This window comes from Grampus griseus (assembly GCF_964374135.1).
Source record: "Grampus griseus genome assembly, chromosome: 2".
Lineage (NCBI taxonomy): Eukaryota > Metazoa > Chordata > Mammalia > Artiodactyla > Delphinidae > Grampus > Grampus griseus.
The window spans coordinates 74,708,000-74,731,357 of NC_139018.1; the positions used below are offsets into that span (position 1 = coordinate 74,708,000).

General features: G+C 40.3%; 1 protein-coding gene and 1 long non-coding RNA gene across 2 annotated transcripts in view; one reads left to right on the top strand and one right to left on the bottom strand.

The window, feature by feature from the left end:
• LOC309818438 overlaps nucleotides 1-23,358 on the top strand; it is a 93,988-nt gene that overhangs the window by 42,601 nt on the left and 28,029 nt on the right. The gene's annotated exons all lie outside the window — the stretch shown is intronic.
• On the bottom strand, nucleotides 11,862-12,837 carry OR6J1 (olfactory receptor family 6 subfamily J member 1; the record flags this gene model as incomplete). The annotated part of the gene is given in 5 exon segments (XM_082648239.1): nucleotides 11,862-12,380; nucleotides 12,382-12,441; nucleotides 12,443-12,505; nucleotides 12,509-12,534; nucleotides 12,537-12,837. Coding segments are annotated over 5 exon segments (969 nt in total).

Consider the following 23,358-nt stretch of genomic DNA (forward strand, 5'->3'; position numbering starts at 1 on the left):
AAGCACTATTTTGTTCTTTTTTATGGCTGGGTAGTATTCCATTGTATATATGTACCACATCTTCTTTATCCATTCATCTATCAATGGACATTTAGGTTGTTTCCATGTCCTGGCTATTGTGAATGGTGCTGCTATGATTATAAAGGTGCATGTATCTTTTTTTTTTTTTTTTTTTTGCGGTAAATGGGCCTGTCACTGTTGTGGCCTCTCCCGTTGCGGAGCACAGGCTCCGGACGCGCAGGCTCAGAGGCCATGGCTCACGGGCCCAGCCGCTCCGCGGCATGTGGGATCCTCCTGGACTGGGGCACGAACCCGTGTCCCCTGCATCGGCAGGTGGACTCTCAACCACTGCGCCACCAGGGAAGCCCTGCATATATCTTTTTGGTTTTTTGTTTTATGCTATTTTGAATGGAATTTTTTTTTTTTACTGTTTTTTTTTTTTAGCATCTTTATTGGAGTATAATTGCCTTACAATGGTGTGTTAGTTTCTGCTTCACAACAAAATGAAACAGTTATATATATACATATGTCCCCATATCTCTTCCCTCTTGTGTCTCCCTCCCTCCCACCCTCCTTATCCCACCCCTCCAGGCGGTCACAAAGCACCGAGCTGATCTCCCTGTGCTATGCGGCTGCTTCCCACTAGCTATCTACCTTACGTTTGGTAGTGTATATATGTCCATGCCTCTCTCTCGCTTTGTCACACCTTACCCTTCCCCCTCCCCATATCCTCAAGTCCATTTTCTAGTAGGTCTGTGTCTTTATTCCTATCTTACCCCTAGGTTCTTCATGACATTTTTTTCCCTTAAATTCCATATATATGTGTTAGCATATGGTATTTGTCTCTCTCTTTCTGACTTACTTCACTCTGTATGACAGACTCTAGGTCTATCCACCTTATTACAAATAGCTCAATTTCGTTTCTTTTTATGGCTGAGTAATATTCCATTGTATATATGTGCCACATCTTCTTTATCCATTCATCGGATGATGGACACTTAGGTTGTTTCCATCTCTGGGCTATTGTAAATAGAGCTGCAATGAACATTTTGGTACATGACTCTTTTTGAATTATGGTTTTCTCAGGGTATATGCCCAGTAGTGGGATTGCTGGGTCATATGGTAGTTCTATTTGTAGTTTTTTAGGGAACCTCCATACTGTTCTCCACAGTGGCTGTATCAATTTACATTCCCACCAACAGTGCAAGAGTGTGTATCTTTTTGAATTAGAGTTTTGTCTTGAGTGAGATTGCTGGATCATATATGGTAACTCTATTTTTACTTTTCTGAGGAAACTCCATACTATTTTCCACAGTGGCTGTACCAATTTACATTCCCACCAACAGTGTAGGAGGGTTCCCTTTTCTCTACAGCCTTTCCAGCATTTGTTATTTGTAGAGTTTTAAACGATGGCCGTTCTGACTGGTGTGAGGCGGTACCTCATTGTAGTTTTGATTTGCATTTCTCTAATAATTAGCAATGTTGAACATCTTTTCATGTGCCTATTGGTCACCTGTATGTCTTCTTTGGAGAAATATCTATTTAGGTCTTCTGCCCATTTTTTGATTGGGTTGTTTTTTGTTGTTGAGTTGTATGAGCTGTTTGTATATTTTGGAAATTAAACCCTTGTCGGTCACATCGTTTGCAAATATTTTCTCCCATTCTGTAGGTTGTCTTTTCATTTTGTTTATTGTTTCCTTTGCTGTGCAAAAGCTTGTCAGTTTGATTAGGTCCCATTTGTTTATTTTTGTTTTTATTTCTATTGCCTTGGGAGACTGACCTAAGAAAAGATTGGTATGATTTATGTCAGAGGACATTCTGCCTATGATCTCTGCTAGGAGTTTTATGGTATCATGTCTTATGTTTAAGTCCTTTTGAGTTTATTTTTGTGTATGGTGAGAGGGTGTGTTCTAGGAAGGATTCATTTTAAATTTGAAGTGTGTCAGTGTAACAAATAGGCGTTGAGGTAGAAAAATTGAGGGCAAGAGGATCTATGTAAACAGAATGGTCAGGGAAGACTTCTTTGGGGAGTGACATTTATGCTGACACATGGTGAATGAACTGAGCTCATCACAGTCAAGGCTGGGGGAAAAGCAACTCTCCAGAGGAAAGAACAAGGGCAAAGGCTCCATGTTGGGGAAGAGCTGGTGTATCCCAGTACCAGAAGGAGGTCAGTGTGTTTGGAGGGTGGTTGAGGAAGGGCAAAGGCAGAAGCTGCTGCTGGACAGCTAGACCTGGGCCGCACAAGGCAATTTGCAATCAACTGGGTCTCTCTTAGAAAATCAAATGCTCTTGAAATCACCAAAGGACACTGGGGGTTAAGGTAAGGCATTTGAGTTTTATTTGAAGATTAAAGGGAAGCTACTAATGAGTTTTAGGGAAGTGACTTGACCCCATTTATGTTTGATAAAGATCACTCTGGCTGCTGTGGGAGGATGGGCTGGAGGTGGGCAAAAGAGGGCTCAGGGAGGTGGATGAGGGGACCATCACAAGTCATCCATGACAGATGCTGGAGACCTGAACCAGGTGGGAGCAGTGGATATGGAGAGAAGTTGATACTAAGATTTGTTTTCAAGAAAAAAATGATAGAGGTTAAATGTATATGTTCCTTTTCCAAAGTGACAGAGGTGCTATAAACTTGAAAGTCTCCATGAATCACTGAAGGCAGCCCCTATGCCATGTCTTCTCCCACAAAGGGACCAATGGGCACCTCGGAATCAGATTGGGAGTTTTCTTTAGAAAGGGAAATGACCATGGACTCACTAAAGGGCGTTCCTTTCAGAAGACTCCTTCTGAAGTCATCCTCTCTAAAGGAGAGTAGGTGAGTGGCTTCTCCTGGTTCTGTGAGCATGGCAGAGCAGCTCCTGTGGCCAGAGAAAGCCTTCCAATCTCTTTGAAAGGCGATGTTGGAAGTCACTGGTGTGTGTTGAAATGGTGAAAGGCCGAGTGGATACGTGTGCGCTCAGACACGCGCTTGTGTGAGACCAGCCTGTCTGCTATACCCCCTTTCTGTGTAATGACTGGATTTCAGGGACCCTTTAGGAGAGAAACAGGTAGGCCCAATAACAGATACTAGAATTGATGTCAATACAGAAGATGGGGATTTGCATAATTAACTGAAAAAATAAAAAAATATGACCACATGTAGCCACATATCTCCATGGGTTTGTGGAGAAGTTGATTTATTGGTTACAAATAGATAGATGGATGGCTGAATGAATGAATGAGTGAGTTTATTTCACAGCAAGGCAATTTGGAATAGTTTGTTTTGTGGTCTGAACAAAGCTAGATACTATATACACCACATATCTGTAATTTACCTTCTACTATAGAAGGCCTTAGACCCTTTACGTGTGCAATGTGAAGATTCTTGAGATTCCTAAAATAGTGTAACTCTCAAGTATCTAATGCAATGTTGGAGAAAGATAAAGGGAGAGCGCTAAAGGAAGTAAGTTGGGCACTGAGACCGGAAGTCTGCAGTGTGGTGTAATAATAAAATGGGAAGGAACATTACCATTTATAGTCCCTGTTGCTCTATAAAAAGGCAATATCCTAAGAATGTTGTTTGTTGAGCAGTGTGTGGGAATTTAAGACTGGAGAAGCTGGGACAGGGCTAAATTCTCTTCTTAAGAAAGATGTCGGTAGCATTATAATGGGGTAGGTAGGTAGGAACCCAGAGGCAGAGAATGCTGGAACCAGTGGGCAGAGGCATGGAAATGTGGAGAGGGCATGAGAAGATTGGAGATGAGAACCGAGACAGCCGATGGAGATTTCTGTCCTGCTGTGATGTGACCCCCGATTCAGGCTTGGTCCTAGGCAAAGCTGTGAAGTTGACCAAAGTTGTCTTCCCACCACTCTTCCTCTCTGAGTCTACATCCCCCTGGCAGCTCTTTCCCTGCCACATGCTTCCACGCTGTCCTCAAGGTGAGCAGATCTGTACACTGGAAGTGCACTCGACCTGGAACTGGAAGGTCTGGATTCCAGTTCTGACCCTGCCACTCACCAGCAGTGGTGTGATCTTAGACATGTCCCCTTAACCTATGAGACTCTCAGCTTCCCCTGTTGAAAAATGGAGACCAAATACTAGGTACTGCATCTCAAAAAACTGTTATGAGGCTCAACTGATACGATGCTTGCGTAAGTGCTTTTTAAATATTATAATCTCTCTACTTATTATAAAGGCCTATTGCCCCTCCACCCTCGCCAAATAAACTATACATTACTCAAAATGAAATACCTGCATTTTCCTCTTATCTGTCATCCTCACATCCTTTAGTGAGAAGTCCTCAGCCAGCTTTTGGCAGAATTATATGTAATTCTCAGCAGGTTGTGTGCCATTATTTTTGGCTCGAAGTGCTTCTCATGGGGATTTTAATTGTATTTTATTTTAAAATTTTTTATTATACATTAAATAAATACTTATGTGTATTTATAATCTACACGTAAGATAAAAGGACAACCGTAAAATGAACACACATGTACCTACCACCCAGCTTAAGAAATAGGACATCAACACTGTTGATGGTCTGTATGTGCCCCTCCAACTCCATCTTCTTTTCCCACCTGAACTAACTGCAGTCCTGAATTTTTTGAGCTTATCTTTCCCTAGCTTTCCTTTATCGTTTTACTATATGTGTATATGTTCCTAAACAATATATTTTTATCTTTGCACATTTTTGAACTTTATATAAATGGCATCAAATTGTGTATATTCTTTTGTTACTGCAATATTATGTTTCTGACAGTCATCCGTGTTAAAGTATGTGGTTTATCATTCATTCATTTTCACTGTCGTATAGCATTCCACTACGTAACATTGCTTTTTCCATTACTTTGTGGAAAGACATTTTGATTGTTATCAGTTTCTTCCCCCCAATTTCTAGCAGTGTGGCTATGAATGTTTTTGGACATATCTCTTGGACACACATGCAAGAGTTTCTCCAGGGCAAATGCTAGATTTAGTGGTTTTAGTAGGTTGTGGGTTATGCAGATCTTCAACTTCATTAGATAATATGAAATTGTACCAATTTATGATTTCACCAGCAATTTAGGAGAAGTGACATCGTAATAATAATGTGTCTTGCAATTCATCAATATATTTCTCCTTTTATTATTAAAGTCTTTAATTTTTCTCAGTACAGTTTTATTGTTTTCAGACTTGCATATTCAAGTCTTAAAAATCTTTTGTTAAATTCACCCCTAAGTATTTCATATTTTTTGGTGTGGTTGTAAATGTTTTTTAAAAAATTCAATTTCTGATTGTTTACTGCTAGCATATAGGTTAGCATATAGGCTTCTCTATAAGAATCTTGTATTCTACAACCTTACTACACTTATTCATTAATTCTGGGAAGATTTTTGGGTAGATTCCTTAGGATTTTCTACATAGATGATTATATCATTTGAAAACAAAGACAATTTTACCTCCTCCTACCCCCCAAACTGTGTGCCCTTTTTTTTCTTTTTACTGAGGTACAATTGACAAATAAAATTGTAAGGTTTTTTTTTTGTTTGTTTGTTGTTTTGCGGTATGTGGGCCTCTCACCGTCGTGGCCTCTCCCGCCGCGGAGCACAGGCCCCGGACGCACAGGCTCAGCGGCCATGGCTCACGGGCCCAGCCGCTCTGCGGCATGTGGGATTCCCGGACTGGGGCACAAACCCGCGTCCCCTGCATCAGCAGGCGGACTCTCAAACCACTGCGCCACCAGGGAAACCCCTGTAAGGTATTTAAAGTGTACGAGGCGATGATTTGATAGATGTATATATTGTTAAAGGATAACCCCAGAGTTAATTAACATACCCATCACCTTACATAATTACCTTTTTATTTTGGTGAGAACATTTAAGTTCTATTCACTTAGCAACTTTCGATTATACGGTACAGCATTATCAACTATACTCACCACATTACACGTTAGATCCTCATACCTTATTCATCTTATAATTGAAAGTTTGTACCCTTTTACCAATCTCTCCCTATTTTCTCCACCCCAGCCCCTGGCAACCACTTTTCTACTATCTGTTTCTATTAGTTTTTTGTTGTTGTTGTTCCACATATAAGTGATATCGTGCAGTGCTTGTCTTTCTCTGTCTGGATTATTTTACTTAGCATAATGCCCTCCAGGTTCATCCATGCTGTCACAAATGTCAGGATTTCCTTCTTTTTTTACAGGATGAATGATATCCCATTATTTATATATACCACATTTTCTTTATTCATTTATCTGTCAATGGACTTTTAGGTTATTTCTCTACCTTGGCTATTGTGAGTAATGCTGCAACAGGAATACAGATACCTCTTCGAAAAAATGATTTTGTTTCCTTTGGTTGTATATCCAGAAGTGGGATTGCTGGATCTTATGATACTTCTATTTTTAATTTCTTAAGGAATCACCATACTGTTTTCTATGGTGATAGTACCAGTTACATTCCCACCAACAGTGCATGAGGGTTTTCTCTTCTTCATAACTTTGCCCATATTCGTTATCTCTTTTCTTTTTAGTAATAGGCATCTTAACAGGTGTAAAGTGATATCTCATTGTGGTTTTGATTTGCATTTCCCCAAGGATTAATGATGTGAATCACCTTTTCATTTGCCTGTTGCCCATTTGTATGTCTTCTTTGGAAAAATGTCTATTTGGGCTCTTTGCCCATTTTTAAATTGGGTTGTTTATTTTTTTTTGCTATTGAGTTTATGTGTTCTGTATATTTTGGATATTAACCCCTTATCAGATATATGGCTTGCAAATACTTTCTCCCATTCCATAGGTTGACTTTTCACTTTGTTGATGGTTTCATTTGCTATGCAGACACTTTTTAGTTTGATGCAGTCTCACTTGTTTATTTTGCTTTCGTTGACTTTGCTTTTGGTGTCATATCCAAAAATCATGGCCAAGACCAGTGTCAAGGATCTTACTCCTTATGTTCTCTTCTAGGGGTTTTAAGCACTCAGGTCTATGTTCAATCCATTTTGAGTTGATTTTTTGTGAGTAGTGTAAGATAGGGGTCCAGTTTCAGTCTTTGGCATGTGGATATCCAGTTTTCTCAACACCTGTTGAAGACACTATCCTTTACCTGTTGTATATTCTTGGCTCCTTTGTTAAAAATTAATTGAGCATATATGCATAGGTTTATTTCTGGGCTCTCTGGTCTGTTAACACTGAGTTTTTATGCCAATACCATATTGTTTTGATTATTATAGCTTTGTAATAGCGTTTGAAATCAGGAAATGTGATGTCTCCAGCTTTGTTGTTCTTTCTCAAGATTGCTGTGGCTATTCAAGGCCTTTTGTGGGTCCATACAAATTTTAGGATTGTTTTGATAAGGATTGCATTAAATTTGTAGATTGCTTTGGGTAGTCATGGACATTTTAACACTATTAATTCTTCTAATCCATGAACACAGGATATCTTTCCATGTATTTATGTCCCCTTCAATTTATTTCATTAATGTCTTATAGTTTTTAATGTACAGATCTTTTACCTCCCTGGTAAAGTATATTCCTAAGTATTTTATTATTTTTGATGCTACTGTAAATAGGATTGTTGTCTCAGTTTCTCTTTCTGATAGTTTGTTATTAATGTATAGAAATACAACCTATTTTTGTGTGGTGATTTTGCATTGTGCAACTTTACTGAATTCGTTTATTAGTTCTAACAGTTTTTTAGAGGAGTCTTTAGGGTTTTCTATATATAAAATGTCATCAGCAAATAAAGACAACCTTACTTCTTCCTTTGCAATTTGGAGTCTTTATGTTTCTTTTTCTTGCCTGATTTCTCTGGCTAGGATTTTCAGTACTATGTTGAAAGAGTACTATAAAAGTGGAAAGAGTGGGCATCCTTGCCTTGTTCCTAATCTTAGAGGAAAAGCTTTCACCGTTGAGTAAAATGTTAGCTGTGGGCTTGTCATATATGGCCCTTATTATGCAGAGGTAGGTTCCCTTTATATCAGCTGAACAGACCAGTTACTAGTAAGGAGATTAAATCAGTAATCAATACCCCTCCACCCAAAAAAAAAAGGAAAAAAGAAAGAAAATCCAGGACTAGATGGCTTCACTGGTAAATTCTACCAAACATTTAAAGAAAAATTAATACCAGTCCTTCTTAAACTCTTGCAAAAAAGTGAAGAGGGGAAAATACTGCCAAACTCATTTTGTAAGGCTAGTATGACCTTGATACCAAAGCCAGACAAGGACACTACAAGAAAAAAATGTTATACCTAATATCCCTGATGAACACAGACGCAAAAATCTTCAAAAAAGTTTAGCAAACTGTATTTAACAGTACATTAAAAGGATCATACACCATGATCAAGTAAATTTAGTCCATGGATGCAAGATGGTTCAGCATCCACAAATCAAGAAATGTGATACACCGCATTAACAAAATGAAGGATAAAAGTCAAATGATCAGGACTTCCCTGGTGGTCCAGCAGTTAAGACTCTGCGCTCCCAATGCAGGAGGCCGGGGTTCGATCCCTGGTCAGGGAACTAGATCCCACGTGCTGCAACTAAAGATCCTGCATGCCGCAACGAAGATCCTGCACACTGCAATGAAGATCCCACATGCCACAACTAAGACCCAGCACAGCCAAATAAATAAGTAAATAATTTTAAAAATCACATGACCATCTCAATAGATGCAGGAAAAAGCCGTTGACAAAATTCAGCATCCTTTCGTGATAAGTCTGCATGCCTTTTATTTCTTCTTACCATTGCATTGGCTGGGATCCTATAGTACAATGTTGAGTAGAAGTTGTAAAGTTCTTGTTCCTAATCTTAGGGGAAAGCATTCAGTCTTTCACCATTTAGTATTTTACTGTGGGTTTTTCATAAGTATCCTTTATCAGCTAGAGGAAATTCTCTTCTAAGTTTGCTAAGATATCTCTTCTATCTTAGTTTGCTATCCATTTTTTTTTTTTAATCATGAATGGGGGTTGACCTTTGTTAAATGCTTTTTCTGCATCTATTGAGATGATCATATGGTTTTTCTCCTTTATCTGTTAATGTAGTGAATTACATATGATTGACTTTTGGTTGTTGAACCAATCCTGTAATTGTGGGATAACCCCCACTTGGTCAAGGATGTATTTTATTACCTTTTTGCTATGTTGTTGGAAATAGTTTGCTCAAGTTTTTTTAAGAATTTTAAAATCTATGTTCTGAAGGATATTTGTAACTTCTTTCTTGTTAGTATGTTTGTCTGATTTTGGTCAGGATAATGCTGGCTTCATAGGTTAATTTGGGAAGTGTTTCTTCCTCTTCTGTTTTCTGAAAGAGTTTTATAGCATTGGTATTATCTCTTTTTAAAGTAATTAGTAGAGTTAACCATGAGAACATCTGGGCCTGCACTTTTCTTTTTGGGGAAGTTTTTAACTACAAATGCAATTTCTTTAAAAGATTCAGGACTACTAGAGTTATCTATTTTATTTTGGGTAAGCTTTGGTAGCTTGTGTCATTCAAGAAATTTATCCATTTCATCTAAGTTGTCAAAAACATTAACATAAGTTGTTTATAATGTTCCATTATTACTCTTTAATTCCTATAGAATTCATAGTGGTATCCACTTTCTTATTCCCCTTATTGGTAATTTGTGTCTTCTCTCCTTTTTCCCCTACTTTCTCCCAACCTCAAGTCCAGCAGAGAGACTCTTCCACCAGTTCCCACAAGTATCTCAGAATTGAGACTTGTTTGGTTTCACTGGCCTGATTTTAGTGATATGGCCATTCCTGAGCCAATAACCATGGTCATGCTCTGACTGATTAGGGATGAAGTCGCCACCACCCCAGCTCCATGAACTGAGTGGGGGAAGGGCCTTACTGAGAAAGATCAGGGACCTACTACTTTAAGAATGGGAAATGCGTGCAGGCAGATAGAAAGTACATATGGCCATTACAGCATTTATGGGTTTTTTCCTGATATAAAGAAGTCTAAAAATTTTACATAGCCAAATTTGTAAACTTATTTTTATATTTCTTCCATCAAAAAAGCTCCCTACATGTCTTTAATAAAATAATTTTTACCTAAATTTTCTTTTTCATGGTTTATATCTATCTACTTAATTCATCCTGAATTTATTTCAGTTTAAGAGATGAGGTGAGGATCTAACAACTTTTTCTTCAAGGTACTAGGTAATCTCTTCATTTACCTTCATTTATTCAGCTTATTCCTTCAGTAAAACATAGTACCTGACACTTAACATGGTACTTAACTTTGTACCAAGCCCTGTGCTAAGCATTCTAACATATATTAATACATTGATATTTATAAGGATTCTATGAGGTAGATACTATTATTATCTCCATATATATCTGAGTTGCAAAGAAATATTGCTTACTCAAGATCAAATGGCTAATAGCTGAGTTCTGAACCTGGGTTTCTAGTAGCTGTTCTCAGTCTTTGTGCTATACTGCTTCTAAAAATCATTGATGTCCACAGCATGCCTTGAAGCTACTAGCTTTGCAGCTAGTAGGCTTCTGTTGTACCCATGCATATTATTATTATTATTATTATTTTGTGGTACGCGGGCCTCTCACTGTTGTGGCCTCTCCCGCTGCGGAGCACAGGCTCCGGACGCGCAGGCTCAGCGGCCTCGGCTCACGGGCCCAGCCGCTCCGTGGCATGTGGGATCCTCCCGGACCGGGGCACGAACCCGTGTGCCCTGCATGGGCAGGCGGACTCTCAACCACTGCGCCACCAGGGAAGCCCCCCCATGCATATTATTGTTCCTTTCAGTTGGCTTGTACCAAAAATCAGTTGTTTCTAAGCCTTGATGTAATAGTTGGACTTGTTATTGTAATGACATTTTAATTAACTAAAGATAAGCCAATGAAATACGAGTATTAAAAACAAAGCTATTTCTATGAAAATGAAGTCAGTTCCTTTCAGTAGATTCCATATTGGAATCTATTGAAAAAAAAATTGACTATTGAGGAAAAAAATTGTTGACTGAGGTGTGGGCAAGGACTGTGAAGACTGGCAAAAGACAAAAAGTGAAAATGCTAGAATTCTGCTCACAGATAGTTTCTTAAGCATCTTTACAATTTTTGTGCTGCTGAAACCAATCTTGAAATTTCATGTTATGAATGTGGTTTAAACAAGAAATACTACAACAGTCATTATATTCATTCTCAAAGAAAAGGATATTTATAGACTAGTGAGTACATATGTGTTTCTAGGTTTTAATTTCAAATAAATATTTAAGGCACATATAACATTTAAGTTGATATTCTGCTCTAACCTTTCCCCCACCCAAATAACCAACTATGTACTGGACCTCAATCTGTTTTAAAGGAAGTCTTCTAATGTGGTTATAGCCAGTAGTCTTGGCATCGTTTATTGACTTGACCTTCTTTACTGATTAGAAAGTCTACTTTAATTATCTGTTAGATCTTTATGTCTACTCTGCATTATCTTTCTAGGGTATCCAATTCCACTGTTGTATTTGTTTGTTTTTAAGTTAGTGTTTTTAATACCTGATACTTTTTTTGTTCAATGTTTCTTGGCCATTCCATCTCATTAATTTTTCTGTATATATAATATTTCTGAAGTCTATCATGAATATATTCTTACTGAGAGTATTTTTTTATCAATTTTGAAATGTTCTAGTGAAGAAGATATGCTAAGTTTATAATTATAACTTAAAAATGAGGCAAGATTAAGAAACTCAGGTATAGGCTAGGGTCAGAAACATTAAGACATACCAGACATAGCTGTGGTACGCTGAGCTTTCTGTACTCTGAGAAGACTGTGTGAGCCAATAATGATGCATGTGAGAAACCACTGTAGATTAGAGGACATGCTGAAAACTATCTAGGAGGGGATAGTTCATGGAGATCAGGACAGAAGCTGCATTTGCAGAGGTTCAGGCAAGGAGGTAACTTCCTCCCCTCCTCTCAGGTCCGGTACATCTTTGTAAGAAGAGCTTGTTCACCTGCTCCCTAAACACCTGCTTCACCTGTTTGTTCCTCAGGGTGTAGATGAAGGGGTTGAACATCGGGGTCACCATGGTATTGAGCAAGGCCACCACATTGTTCCTGTCCTCGCCCTGGCCACCCTTGCCTGACTGGACATACATGAAGATGCAACTGCCATAGAAGAGAGAGACAACAGTGATGTGGGAGAAGCAGGTTGAGAAGGCTTTCTGCCTCTCCTTGGCTGAGGGGTTTTGCAGGATGGTGTGAAGGATGTGGCCATAGCAGGTGGCCTTCATGGACAGAGTGCCCAGTAAGCTGAAGTTGGCCAAAATAAAACCCAAAAGCTCAATCAGACTTGTGTCCTCACATATGAGTTCCAGGAGTGGAAAGTTGTCACAGAAGAAATGATTAATGATATTGGGGCCACAGAATGGCTGCTGAAATATGATGAAACTTGGAACGAGGATGGATAAGGAATCCTGTCATCCATGAACAAAGAACTAGCTGGACACAGACCGTTTTGCTCATTGATGGTGACATAACGCAAGGGTTTACATATGGCCACATACCTGTCAAAGGACATCACTGCCAGTCAGTAGAATTCTGTGGTTCCCAGGAAGAATAGAGGAAAAACTGAAGAAAGCAACCTGCCAGGAAGATGGTCCTGTATCTTGTCAGGATGTTGGACAGCATTTTGGGGAAGATGCCCAGGGTGAACCAGATCTCCAGGATGGCAAAGTTGCGGAGGAAGTAGTACATGGGGGTGTGGAGGTGCCTGTCCATGAGGGTGAGGACCACGAAGAGGTTCCCCAGTAGAGTGAGGAGGCAGGTCAGGAGGAGCCCCAGGAAGATGAGCATCTGCAGCTCACAGGCATCTGAGAGCCCCAGCAGGACAAACTCGGTGACAGTGGTGTGGTTCCCCATGGCTCCTCTGACCTCTGCTGGGGATGGCCAATCAGAGGTGTGCTGCACCAGGAGTCGTGATGTTCTGGAGATCTGAGGACATTTGGAATTGATAGGAAAAAGTGGTGAGTGTTGCATTTTGAGTTGAAGGATTCCTTTATTTTTGTTTTACAGAGCTCCCTTGGGGCTATCTTTCTCATGTATGGTCCCTGGTATGTCTATGTGTTAGAGGCGAGAGTGGTGTTGCAGGGGGGCCTAAGTAAGGCCCCAAACCAAAAATTATTCTTGCTTACTTTTGTTAACCAAAATTTTATTTCTAATTCTTCAACAATTACTTTGCCTCTAATATTATACCCTGCTTTCACTACCTTTCATTTTTATCTTTATTCTAATAATGGGTCTTCATCCATAAGTAGTTCATATTTGAGACTGATAACCTTTTTGCTTAACTTAGCCAATCACTACACAGATCCATATCCTCAGGTAAACTGATTGAGAATAGCATAGACACTCTATTGCTAATTCAATGTTACCTGAAAATTCGATGCCTTTCACTAGTATTTGGATTAATAAAAAGACAAGAGGAAATCTATGAGAGAAAAGCACAACTCTTACCAATCAAAAAGAGAAAAATCCAAGTAATGTATGCACAAATAAAAATTCCTTAGTGGGAGTTTGGTATTTAAGATTCTTAATGATCCATCCTCATATGATATATCCACGGTCTCCTTTGATTACATCCTCCCATGGGCTCAAGATACAATAAACCCTTTGTGATTTTTTTATTCTTTATCTATTTTATGCACCTATGTTTTAGCACATGGCATTCTTTCAACTTGGAATCATCAGCCTTTTCAAATCCTATTTATCCTTTAAGTCTCTCCTCAATAAGTGCTGTCATTTCCATGAAGCCTTCTCTTTTGAATGCCTGAGTCTCTGTATCTCTCATAGTTTTGTTATATATCACTCAACTTTTATTATATTTTATGGTTGTTTTTCATTTGTTGCTCAAAGATGTCTTTATTAATCTTTGCTTTTTATATAGCTCTTAGAACAAGTTTCTTGAAATAATCAGCTTTAGTAAATATTTACTGAATGAGTGAATAACACCTCAAATGTCTGTGAGTTGGATTTGGTGTTGTTTGACACAGAATAGGTTGAGGATATGTTGCTTATGTAGTACTTCCTAGAGGACAGTAACATTGCAGAGTAATATGTCAAGTAGTCTGTTAAAATGGCCCATCTGAAGAGGGTTTGCTTTTCCTCATTAGAAGGTGGCGATGTCTCCCCACGAAGATTCTCTAAGGGGAAACTCTCCATCTTTGAGACAGTCTGGAGTTCTAGCTAGTAAAGGGACAGAGGTCTGTTTGGGTCTGCTAGAGGTGCTTCCAGCAGCAAACCAAAACCAAAACCAGAACCAAAACAAACATCCCCCCCCCAAAAAAAACCCAAACAGGACTTCCCTGGTGGCTCAGTGGTTAAGGATCCACCTGCCAATGCAGGGGACACAGGTTCGATCCCTGGTCTGGGGAGATCCCACATGCCACGCAGCAACTAAGCCCGTGCGCCACAACTACCGAGCCTGCGCTCTAGAGCCCACGAGCCACAACTATTGAAGCCTGCACGCCTAGAGCCGGTGCTCTGCAATAAGAGAAGCCACCGCAATAAGAAGCCCACGCACCGCAACGAAAGGTATCCCCCTCTCGCCGCAACTCGAGAAAGCCCACGTGCAGCAACGAAGACCCAATGCAGACAGAAATAAATAAATAAATGTATTTAAAAAAATCCCCAAACAAACAAACAAAAAACCCCAAAAAGAACAACAACAAAAAACCCCAAACCCTAAAAAAGGTCTCTTTTTAAATGTCCACATCCCTGGAAGTTTCCTTCCTTAAGCATTATCAACTACTCCCTTAATGATCAGGCAGAACTGTAGCAAGAATTATTTACCAGTCACTGGAGAATAAGATTGGGACCCAGTTTAGGTACCTGGGATGAAGGAGATGCTAGGGGATATTAGTAGAGAAGATGAAATGGTAAACTGTATAAACTTTCTCTTTTTTATGGTTTTGCCTTCTCTTCAGCAAGGCTGCCCTATTCAAAGTTATTCCACGAACTACTATTGTATATAACATTTGTTGACAGTTACTAAAGAACACAAAATAGTTGATCAGCCTCTGAGGATGTAACTAAGGGCTATTCCCCAGGGGTTATTTCTAGGCTCAATATTGCTTAGATACTCAGCGATTTGAAAAAGAGTTCTCTGTAGCCCAATCATTTGGTTCAAAGGTGAGCCCAGGCAGCCAAGAAACGTACCCAGCTCTTTCCAGGACAGAAGCAGGACACAACATGAATGTGATACCCAGACACATCATCAGGAGCTAATAGAATGAGTATCATTTAGGCGAAGTCCTGGTGGGACACACTGGAAGAGAAGTGGGAATAGAGACTAAGATGAGGAAGAGTTGGATGGGAGTGGAAGGTGAGGAGAAAGCTGTGGGTTCATACTGAATCATGAGCTTAGCACAGATAAACCATGAAAAGACATTGTGATTAGCCTAAGGATATAGCTCATAGACAGGGCTGCTTGATAAACTTCTGTTTTTTTCCTGTATCAAATGGGAGGTCAACAGCCAGGGGGAGGGGCTTCCAAATACAAAGAGAAGGGGTCCACTTCATGAATTCAGGTATTTCTCCCTTTATCCTTCAGGCTTGGTGAGTGAAAGGGGAGACTTGCCTGGCAGCCTGAGAGCCTGGGCATGGCTGCACCATCCACTCACACCATTCATTGTTTTTTTGTTTTTTAAAAATTTTTATTTATTTAATTAATTTAGTTTTGGCTGCATTGGGTCTTCGTTGCTGCGCGCGGGCTTTCTCTAGTTGCGGCGAGCGGGGGCTAGTCTTCCTTGCGGTGCACGGGCTTCTTATTGCGGTGGCTTCTCTTGCTGCGGAGCACGGGCTCTAGGCGTGTGAGCTTCAGTAGTTGTGGTGCACGGGCTTCAGTAGTTGTGGCTAGCAGGCTCTAGAATGTGGGCTCAGCAGTTGTGGCGCATGGGCTTAGTTGCTCCGCGGCATGTGGGATCTTCCCGGACCAGGGCTCGAACCTGTGTCCCCTACATTGGCAGGCAGATTCTTAACCACTGCGCCACCAGGGAAGCCCCATTCATTGTTTAAGGGTCAGTCATGCAGTGGCCAGTGGGAAAGTCTCTATGGATGCCCTGGAGGTTCGTCTTGCCTTCTGGATAGTTCTAGCACACTTAGAAGGAGGGTGAGATCTTCTCCTAAGGAAAAGCGTTAAGAGTTTCACCCAGACTTGATGCTCTCCAGAGCTTTGGGTTTTCCAAGGGGACAGTTACACAGAGCACAAGGTGGGACAGGCAAATCTCCTCAATGTGAGTAACTTAATGGTTCTGCCTGGATAAACGTTGACTTGCCTAGCATTTACCTGGACGGTGGGGCTGAAGTTACAAATGAGACCCAGTGTGTGTGCTCGATGTGCCACATCTTATAAAAATTAGCGAAGACAAGTGCCAGGAAGAGGACGGTTTGGGGAAGCCATTGCTGCTCTGCCATCCTCTGCAGTGCCATGGTGGAGATTACCCTTCAGGCCCAGGGTTAGGTGTCTAGCAGCCCTCTGGGGAAGTCCCAGTCAGGCCATTCCAAATACACTACTCACAGGATTCCAGAAGATACCTGGTTCACATGGGTATTTCTTGTGCTTGCAATATTGTCTGTGGGCTCTAAATGCAGATCTTATTCTTTAAGAATAACTATTCCTTTCCAAAGTATCCTGAATGGTCAGCTGGCGTTTCCTGGATGGGAGAATGGTTTCCTTGGACTTGGTCATCATTCAGCTCACAGGATCTGATGAGTCCAGAATGTTTTGAAATTTTCCACATTTCAGCAAGCTCATCCTGGGAGAAGCCTTGGAAGAGTTCAGTTATCATTTAGTGGAATCTTCCTTCATCCTCCTTTTAAACTAATGGGGGTCATTTCAACTGATAAAGACTTTTATTACATTCTCAACGTTGGGCAAGTTTCTGCAAGATGGTGTTTCTTCTGCGGACAATGGGGCACTGTAAGACAGTGAATGAGCTACTCCTGGAATAAACACATCTCTTTGTGGAGGTGACATAAGGGCTGAGGGATTCGGATTGCAACTTTGTTTTCTTCAGGGATCTACTCTTCTCCTAAGTTTTATGGTGCTTGTGATCCCTGGAGAATTAGTATAACGAGCCTCACTCAGCTTCTTCCCAACTCTCTTGGCTGTTACTTACTACAACTTTGCAAACAAAAGTTTCACTTGTTTGTTCAGATCAAGAATAGCAGTTAATTTTAGTTAAAGTAATAAATCTAATTATTCCTCTGAAATTGGGGCTCCTGTCTAATATTAGGCAGTCCTATTATTACAGGGATGTAAGGAACCATCACAAGTAATATAGAACCTTGGCTAATCCTACCCTGGTCCCTACCTCACTGGGGCTAGGAGATGATAGAAGATGGGGTCCTAGGGGAAAGAGAAATAAGGGAAGGAAATGAAAAGGTTAGGATTATTTTTTCCCCAGCTTTATTGAGGTATAATTGACAAATAAAATGGTATATATTTAAAGTGTACAGTGTGATGATTGTGTACATCGTGAAATGATTACTACAATGAAGTTAACTAACACATACATCACCTCACATAGTTACCATTTTTGTGTATGCATGTTTGGTGAGAATGCTTAAGATTTACTCTCTTAGCAAACTTCAAGTATAAAATACCATGTTGCTAGCTATGAATACCGTGCTGTACGTTAGGTTCCCAGAACTTATTCATCTTATAGTTAGGAGTTTGTACCCTTGACCAATACCTACCCATTTCTTCCACCCTCCCAGGCCCTGGAAACCACCATTCTCTCTGTTTCTGTGAGTTGGACTTTTTATTTGTTTGTTTGTTTAGGTTCCACATATAGGTGATGCCATACAGTATTTGTCTTTCTCTGTCTGGCTTATTTCACTGAGCATAATGCCCTCCAGTCTCATCCATGTTGTTGCAAATGGCAAGATTTCCTTCTTTTTTATGATTTAATAATATTCCATTGTATTGTTTACCTGAGATAAATAGACTGCCAGATATTTTTCCAGCAAAGATGGGTTTATTTGGGATCAGCAACTCGGGGTTGCAACCATGGTGAGCCGTGTGAAAATCCCTGCGCTACAAGGGAAGGAAAATGCTTTTATAGAGAGGAAAAGGAAGTTGGGAGGGCTATAGTAAACAAAGCGTCCATGACTTTTCATTGGCTGAGTCCTTGCCAGGAAAGAAAGGGAGTCTTTCTTCTTCCTGTTGGGCTTTGCTATCGTCGCAGGGTGTGAGAACTCCCCCTTCTGGTCTCTCAATTCTATTTAACTGAGATTTCTGCTTATTAATTTTTTTACATTTTATGTATATATAAACCATATCTTCCTTATCCATTCATCTGGTGACAGACACTTAAGTTGTTTCCTTAGCTGTTGTGAGTAATGCTGCAAAAAACACAGATTGCCGATATTTCTTTGAAATAGGGGGACACCCGGGATGCACTGGGCCTTAAGGGCTACTACTGCCGCTGCATGCTGCTAGCCCACTGGACTTGATAGAGAAGCTGCTCAACTCTGCGTCCCTGGAGAAGTGATCATGGACCATGGAAGTCAGTGTCTTGCCCACAGTTTTTTCCCCCAAGGTGTGGGGAGCTGGAAGCAATGCCTGCCCACAGCCCTGTCAGTGTGTGACTCCCTCTCTGGAAAGAACCATCCAGTAAAGGTCTTTGAGGACCACAAGGAGGTCCTAACAGTTAAAAAAATGTTTTTGTTTGTTTCCTTTGGATATTTACTCAGAAGTGGGATGGCTGGATCATGTGGTAGTTCTATTTTAATTTTTAAAGAAACCTCCATGCTGTTTTTCATAATGGCTGTACCAATTTCCATTCCTAACAACAGTGTACAAGTGTTCCCTTTTTTAAAAAAATATTCATTTATTTATTTGGCTGTGCTGGGTCTTAGTTGCGGCACATGGGATCTCCATTGCCACGTGCAGAATCTTCATTGCGGCATGCGGGATTTTTTTTAGGTGTGGCAAGCAGACTCTTAGTTGCGGCATGTGGGATCTAGTTCCCTGACCAGGGATCAAACCCGGGCGCCCTGCATTAGGAGCATGGAGTCTTAACCACTGGACCACCAGGGAAGTTCCAACGGTTCCCTTTTCTTGACATCCTTACCAACGCTTGTTCTTTCTTTCTTTTTTAAAAATAATAGCCATCCTAACAGGTGTGAGGTATGAGGTGCCATCTCACTGTGGTTTTGATTTGCATTTCCCTGATGATTAGTGATGTTGAGTATATTTTCATGTACCTGTTGGTCATTTGCATGTCTTCTTTGGAAAAATGTCTACCCAGTTTCTTTGCCCATATTTAAATGGGCTTATTTGATTTTTTGGTATTGAGTTGATTTTTCATGAGCCCAGGTATCTCTCTCGAACTCCAGAACCATCTATCCAACTATTTACTGAAGAGCTCTACCTGGGTGCCTTAAAGCCAATGTGTTAAAACTGACTGGAACCTAAATTGGAAAAGAATTTGAAAAAGGATACTTGTATATGTATAACTGAATCACTTTGCTGTACACCTGAAACTAATACAACATTGTAAATCAACTATACTCTAATATAAAATAAAGATAAGAATAAAACTGACTGGAAGAATATACCAGAGACCAATAAAACAACAATACTTGTTGCAGGTGGTAGTTTGGGGTAGAGAGGGACAGGGTTGACAACATGATTTCTCACCATATATCTTTTAGATGAATGAAAAAATGTGAATGTATCATCCTCCTCTCTCCCCCCATCCACTTCTGCCCAAACTTGCCCTTTTCATGTGTATTCCTGTTTATGTGAATGGTATCATCATTTCCTTGGTCACCCAAGCCAGAATTTGGGGAGTTTTCCTGGACTCCTTTCTCTCCTTTACTCTCTTACCCCAACTTCTGTAATTTTGCCTCAAAAATATCTTGCAAATAAATTTCCTCTTTTTTCCATCCCCACTGTTATTGCTTTAGCTTGGGTTCTTTTATCTCTTACTTGGATTTTTTTTTTTTTTTTTTTTTTTTGCGGTACGCGGGCCTCTCACTGCTGTGGCCTCTCCCGTTGCGGAGCACAGGCTCCGGACGCGCAGGCTCAGCGGCCATGGCTCACGGGCCCAGCCGCTCCGCAGCATGTGGGATCTTCCCGGACTGGGGCACGAACCCGTGTGCCCTGCATCGGCAGGCGGACTCTCAAACACTGCGCCACCAGGGAAGCCCTCTTACTTGGATTTTAATATCTTTCTCACTTTAGTTCCTCACATTCTACTAGAGTGATCTTTTAAAAACACAAAACAGGTTATAATATTTTCCAGCCTAAAATCATTGGATGCCTCCATTAACCTTCAGAGTAAAATGTAAGCTTTCTAGTGTAGCATCCTTTTGATCTTGGGTTCACCTACTGCTCCAGTTTCTTCTTCCATGATTCTTTTTCCATAGCTTAGTCTTCAACCAAACTGCCTGTCCTTCTTGAAAATATCAGGTTCTCTCTGGCCTCCATACCTTTACATATGCTGTTCTTTCTACCTGAAATGCCTTTCTAACTTTGGCAAAAATCAGATCGAGTTTTCCATGAGAAAACTTTTCTGAGTAGTTCTCCCCCCACCCCCAGCCCAACCACATTCCTCTCATCTATAAATATAAATTCTGATATTGCACTAAATGTAATATTATCACTGTTGAGTTTTTCCTCTGTATTTCCCTACTAGCTGGGTGACCCTGGACAGATCGTAACATCAGAAATTGAATCATATTTTTCTTTGTCTTTCAAACATCTGGCACAGTACCCATGTGGTGGGTTTTGAATTGTTAACCTTTTTTTTTTTATGGGTATTTCTTATCCCTCTGAGCTGTCTTATTCCTCCCATTTCGGTAAGAAAACTGGGAAAGAAATGTTACTGCAGAAGGCAGAATAAAGCCTTTTCAAGTTTAGGACTCAGGGCCTAGACAAAACCTGATGAGTCAGGGCAAGGCTTCTTATTTCCTGAGATTCTGCATAACAGGGGAAAGAGGAGACTTGAAGAGGAAAACAGGATAGCTCAGAACTGCTGGGTCCCCGGGAAGGAGCATTGTACTCTGCCCTTTCCCAACCCCAGGCTGAGTCTAAGCGGGGAGATGACAGAACCCCACATAGAGTTGTGGGTCTGAGAACAGAGAGCACTTGTAATTTGCTTTCTGGGAAGGTCCAGGGCAGTGGCCGTACCTTAGGGGAAAAGTGGCTGCATAAAATTCCTAGGCAGGTGGGACATTTGAGACCATCAGAGAGTTTCCCACAGCTCAGAGAGGTGCAGTAATAAAGGCTAGAGTGTCTGAAAGGGGCATAGAGATAGCAGGGAGAGCCACCCAGCCTGCAAGGGCCTCCTTGATGCGAATGAGGAGCAATGTACCTGCTACCTATGGACTGATGACCTAGGGCAAGATGGGAGGGTCCAGAGGACCGTGGGCAAAGGCCTCCTTGTCTCCTCCCAGCTTCCTCTTAACTTAGACACAACACTGGAGAAAAGTGTGCTTGTGGGAGAATCCAGAACTGACTGATATTTAATTTCTACCATCAGGTTAATGGGCCATCTAGGGAAATTAAACTGAGTTTTAAGAATAGCAAGGAAATTAAATTTGGTATGCACGAGTTTGTGAACTAAGATTAGTATTTGCTTTACCTGGCATCATATAGTGTTATAAATCAATTAATTCAATATTAATATAAAATTTACAAAGGAGTAGAAGTAAATTTTGCAATATAAATATAATTTAGATTATTAATCCTTTCTCAATAAAAATGTGAATATCATGAAGGACTTTGAAATGGGAAAAAAAAGATTACAAAATTAGTGAGTGTCCAAACTCACTCATTCAGGTCATCTCTGCCTTCCAGTGTTTTTAAGATGTTTTAGCACTTTGTAAATTGTAGAAAACTAATCATAGTGTAAATTATTCTTGTCTGTAGAAAAACACATGGATTGTGTTTATTAGAATGCGACTGACAATTTTCTGTAGATAGACCCAGTGTGCATGTATTTGCAAATTCATTTCAGAATTTCGTATCTCTATAAATGTCATTGCTCTTTGAATGCTTCTTTAAGCTAGTTGTAACATCTTACCGGTTTCCCTCATAAATTAATGAGTTGTTAAATAAAATCTTTGACATGAGTTCATATAGCTCATGCTTTGAGAAAATTCTGCAAGAATTGACCTCTGAAATGTCAACACAGCCTGCTAGAAGTGATTTTAGGGAGAGACAGAGAGTCATATCTTGGGATATCTCTTATTAGGACAGTTGCCTACTGTAGGTTGGAGCACTCTGCTATAATAGCAAAAGTAATTTGTAAGAGGTTTTCAACATTTTAGTTAACAGATCAATAGATGGAAACAGAGAAAACCGCTTAATCACAAAATGCAGTGAAATAGACTGCTTTCACTTCAGCAAAGTCACAGTTTTCCTCCCACAGTGTGTTCTGCTGATGGATGTGTTGAAATAAACATGTGACTTGAGAGAGATATCTTCTGCATGGTACAAACTTTATTATGCCAACATCTGGCAGCTGGATAAAATGATAGTTAAGACCTGGAGTCAAATCACTCTTTAAGCCTCAATTTCCTCATTTGCAAAATGGTGTGTTCTGGTTACAGTTGCAGTGTAGCAAAGCACCCTGAACTTGGTGGTGTAAAATGTGAGTCGGGACTTCAGGAAGGGCTTGGCTGGGAAATCTTACCTGTAGGGTCTCTCATGAGACTGGGACTACAATCATCTGAAGGCTTGACTGGGCTGGATGTCCAGGATGGTCCACTCACATGGTTGGCAGTGAAGACTGGTTGTTGGGTGGGAGTTCAACTGGCACTATTGATTAGAAATATCTACACATGGCCTCACAGCATGATGGCCTAACTATACTAGGAGTTCTTAAGTTGTGGCTGGTTTTCCCCAGAACAAACATCCCAAGAGCCTGGTAGAAGTTGCAAGGCCTTTTCTGACCTGGCCTTGGAAGTTATATGACATCATTCTACCATACTCATTTGGGTAAAGCCTGCCCTGGTTCAAAGTGAGGGTATATAGGCCCCAACCTGTTGATAGGAACTTTGGCAAAGTCACATTGTGGAAAAGCATTTGGGATGGGAGATATAGTTGTGGCCATATTTAGAAAATACAATCTGCCACATGTAGATAATATTATTGCCTATTTCATGAGGTTTTGTGAGTATCAACATGAGAAATGGTCTTAATACAGGACTTAATCAGCATTTAAATACTGATTTAATTGCTTAATTAAGTGCTTAAGTACTGATTAAGTACTTAACAACACTTAAGTACTTAATCAGTACTTAATATAGTGCCTGGTGCATTGGAAAACCTCAATAATTGTTGCCATCATTATTACTTCAGCACTGCCCTTTGGACAGTTTTTCAGTTTGTGGTAAACACTATTTTGATTTTCTGAATTCTGGTTCTCA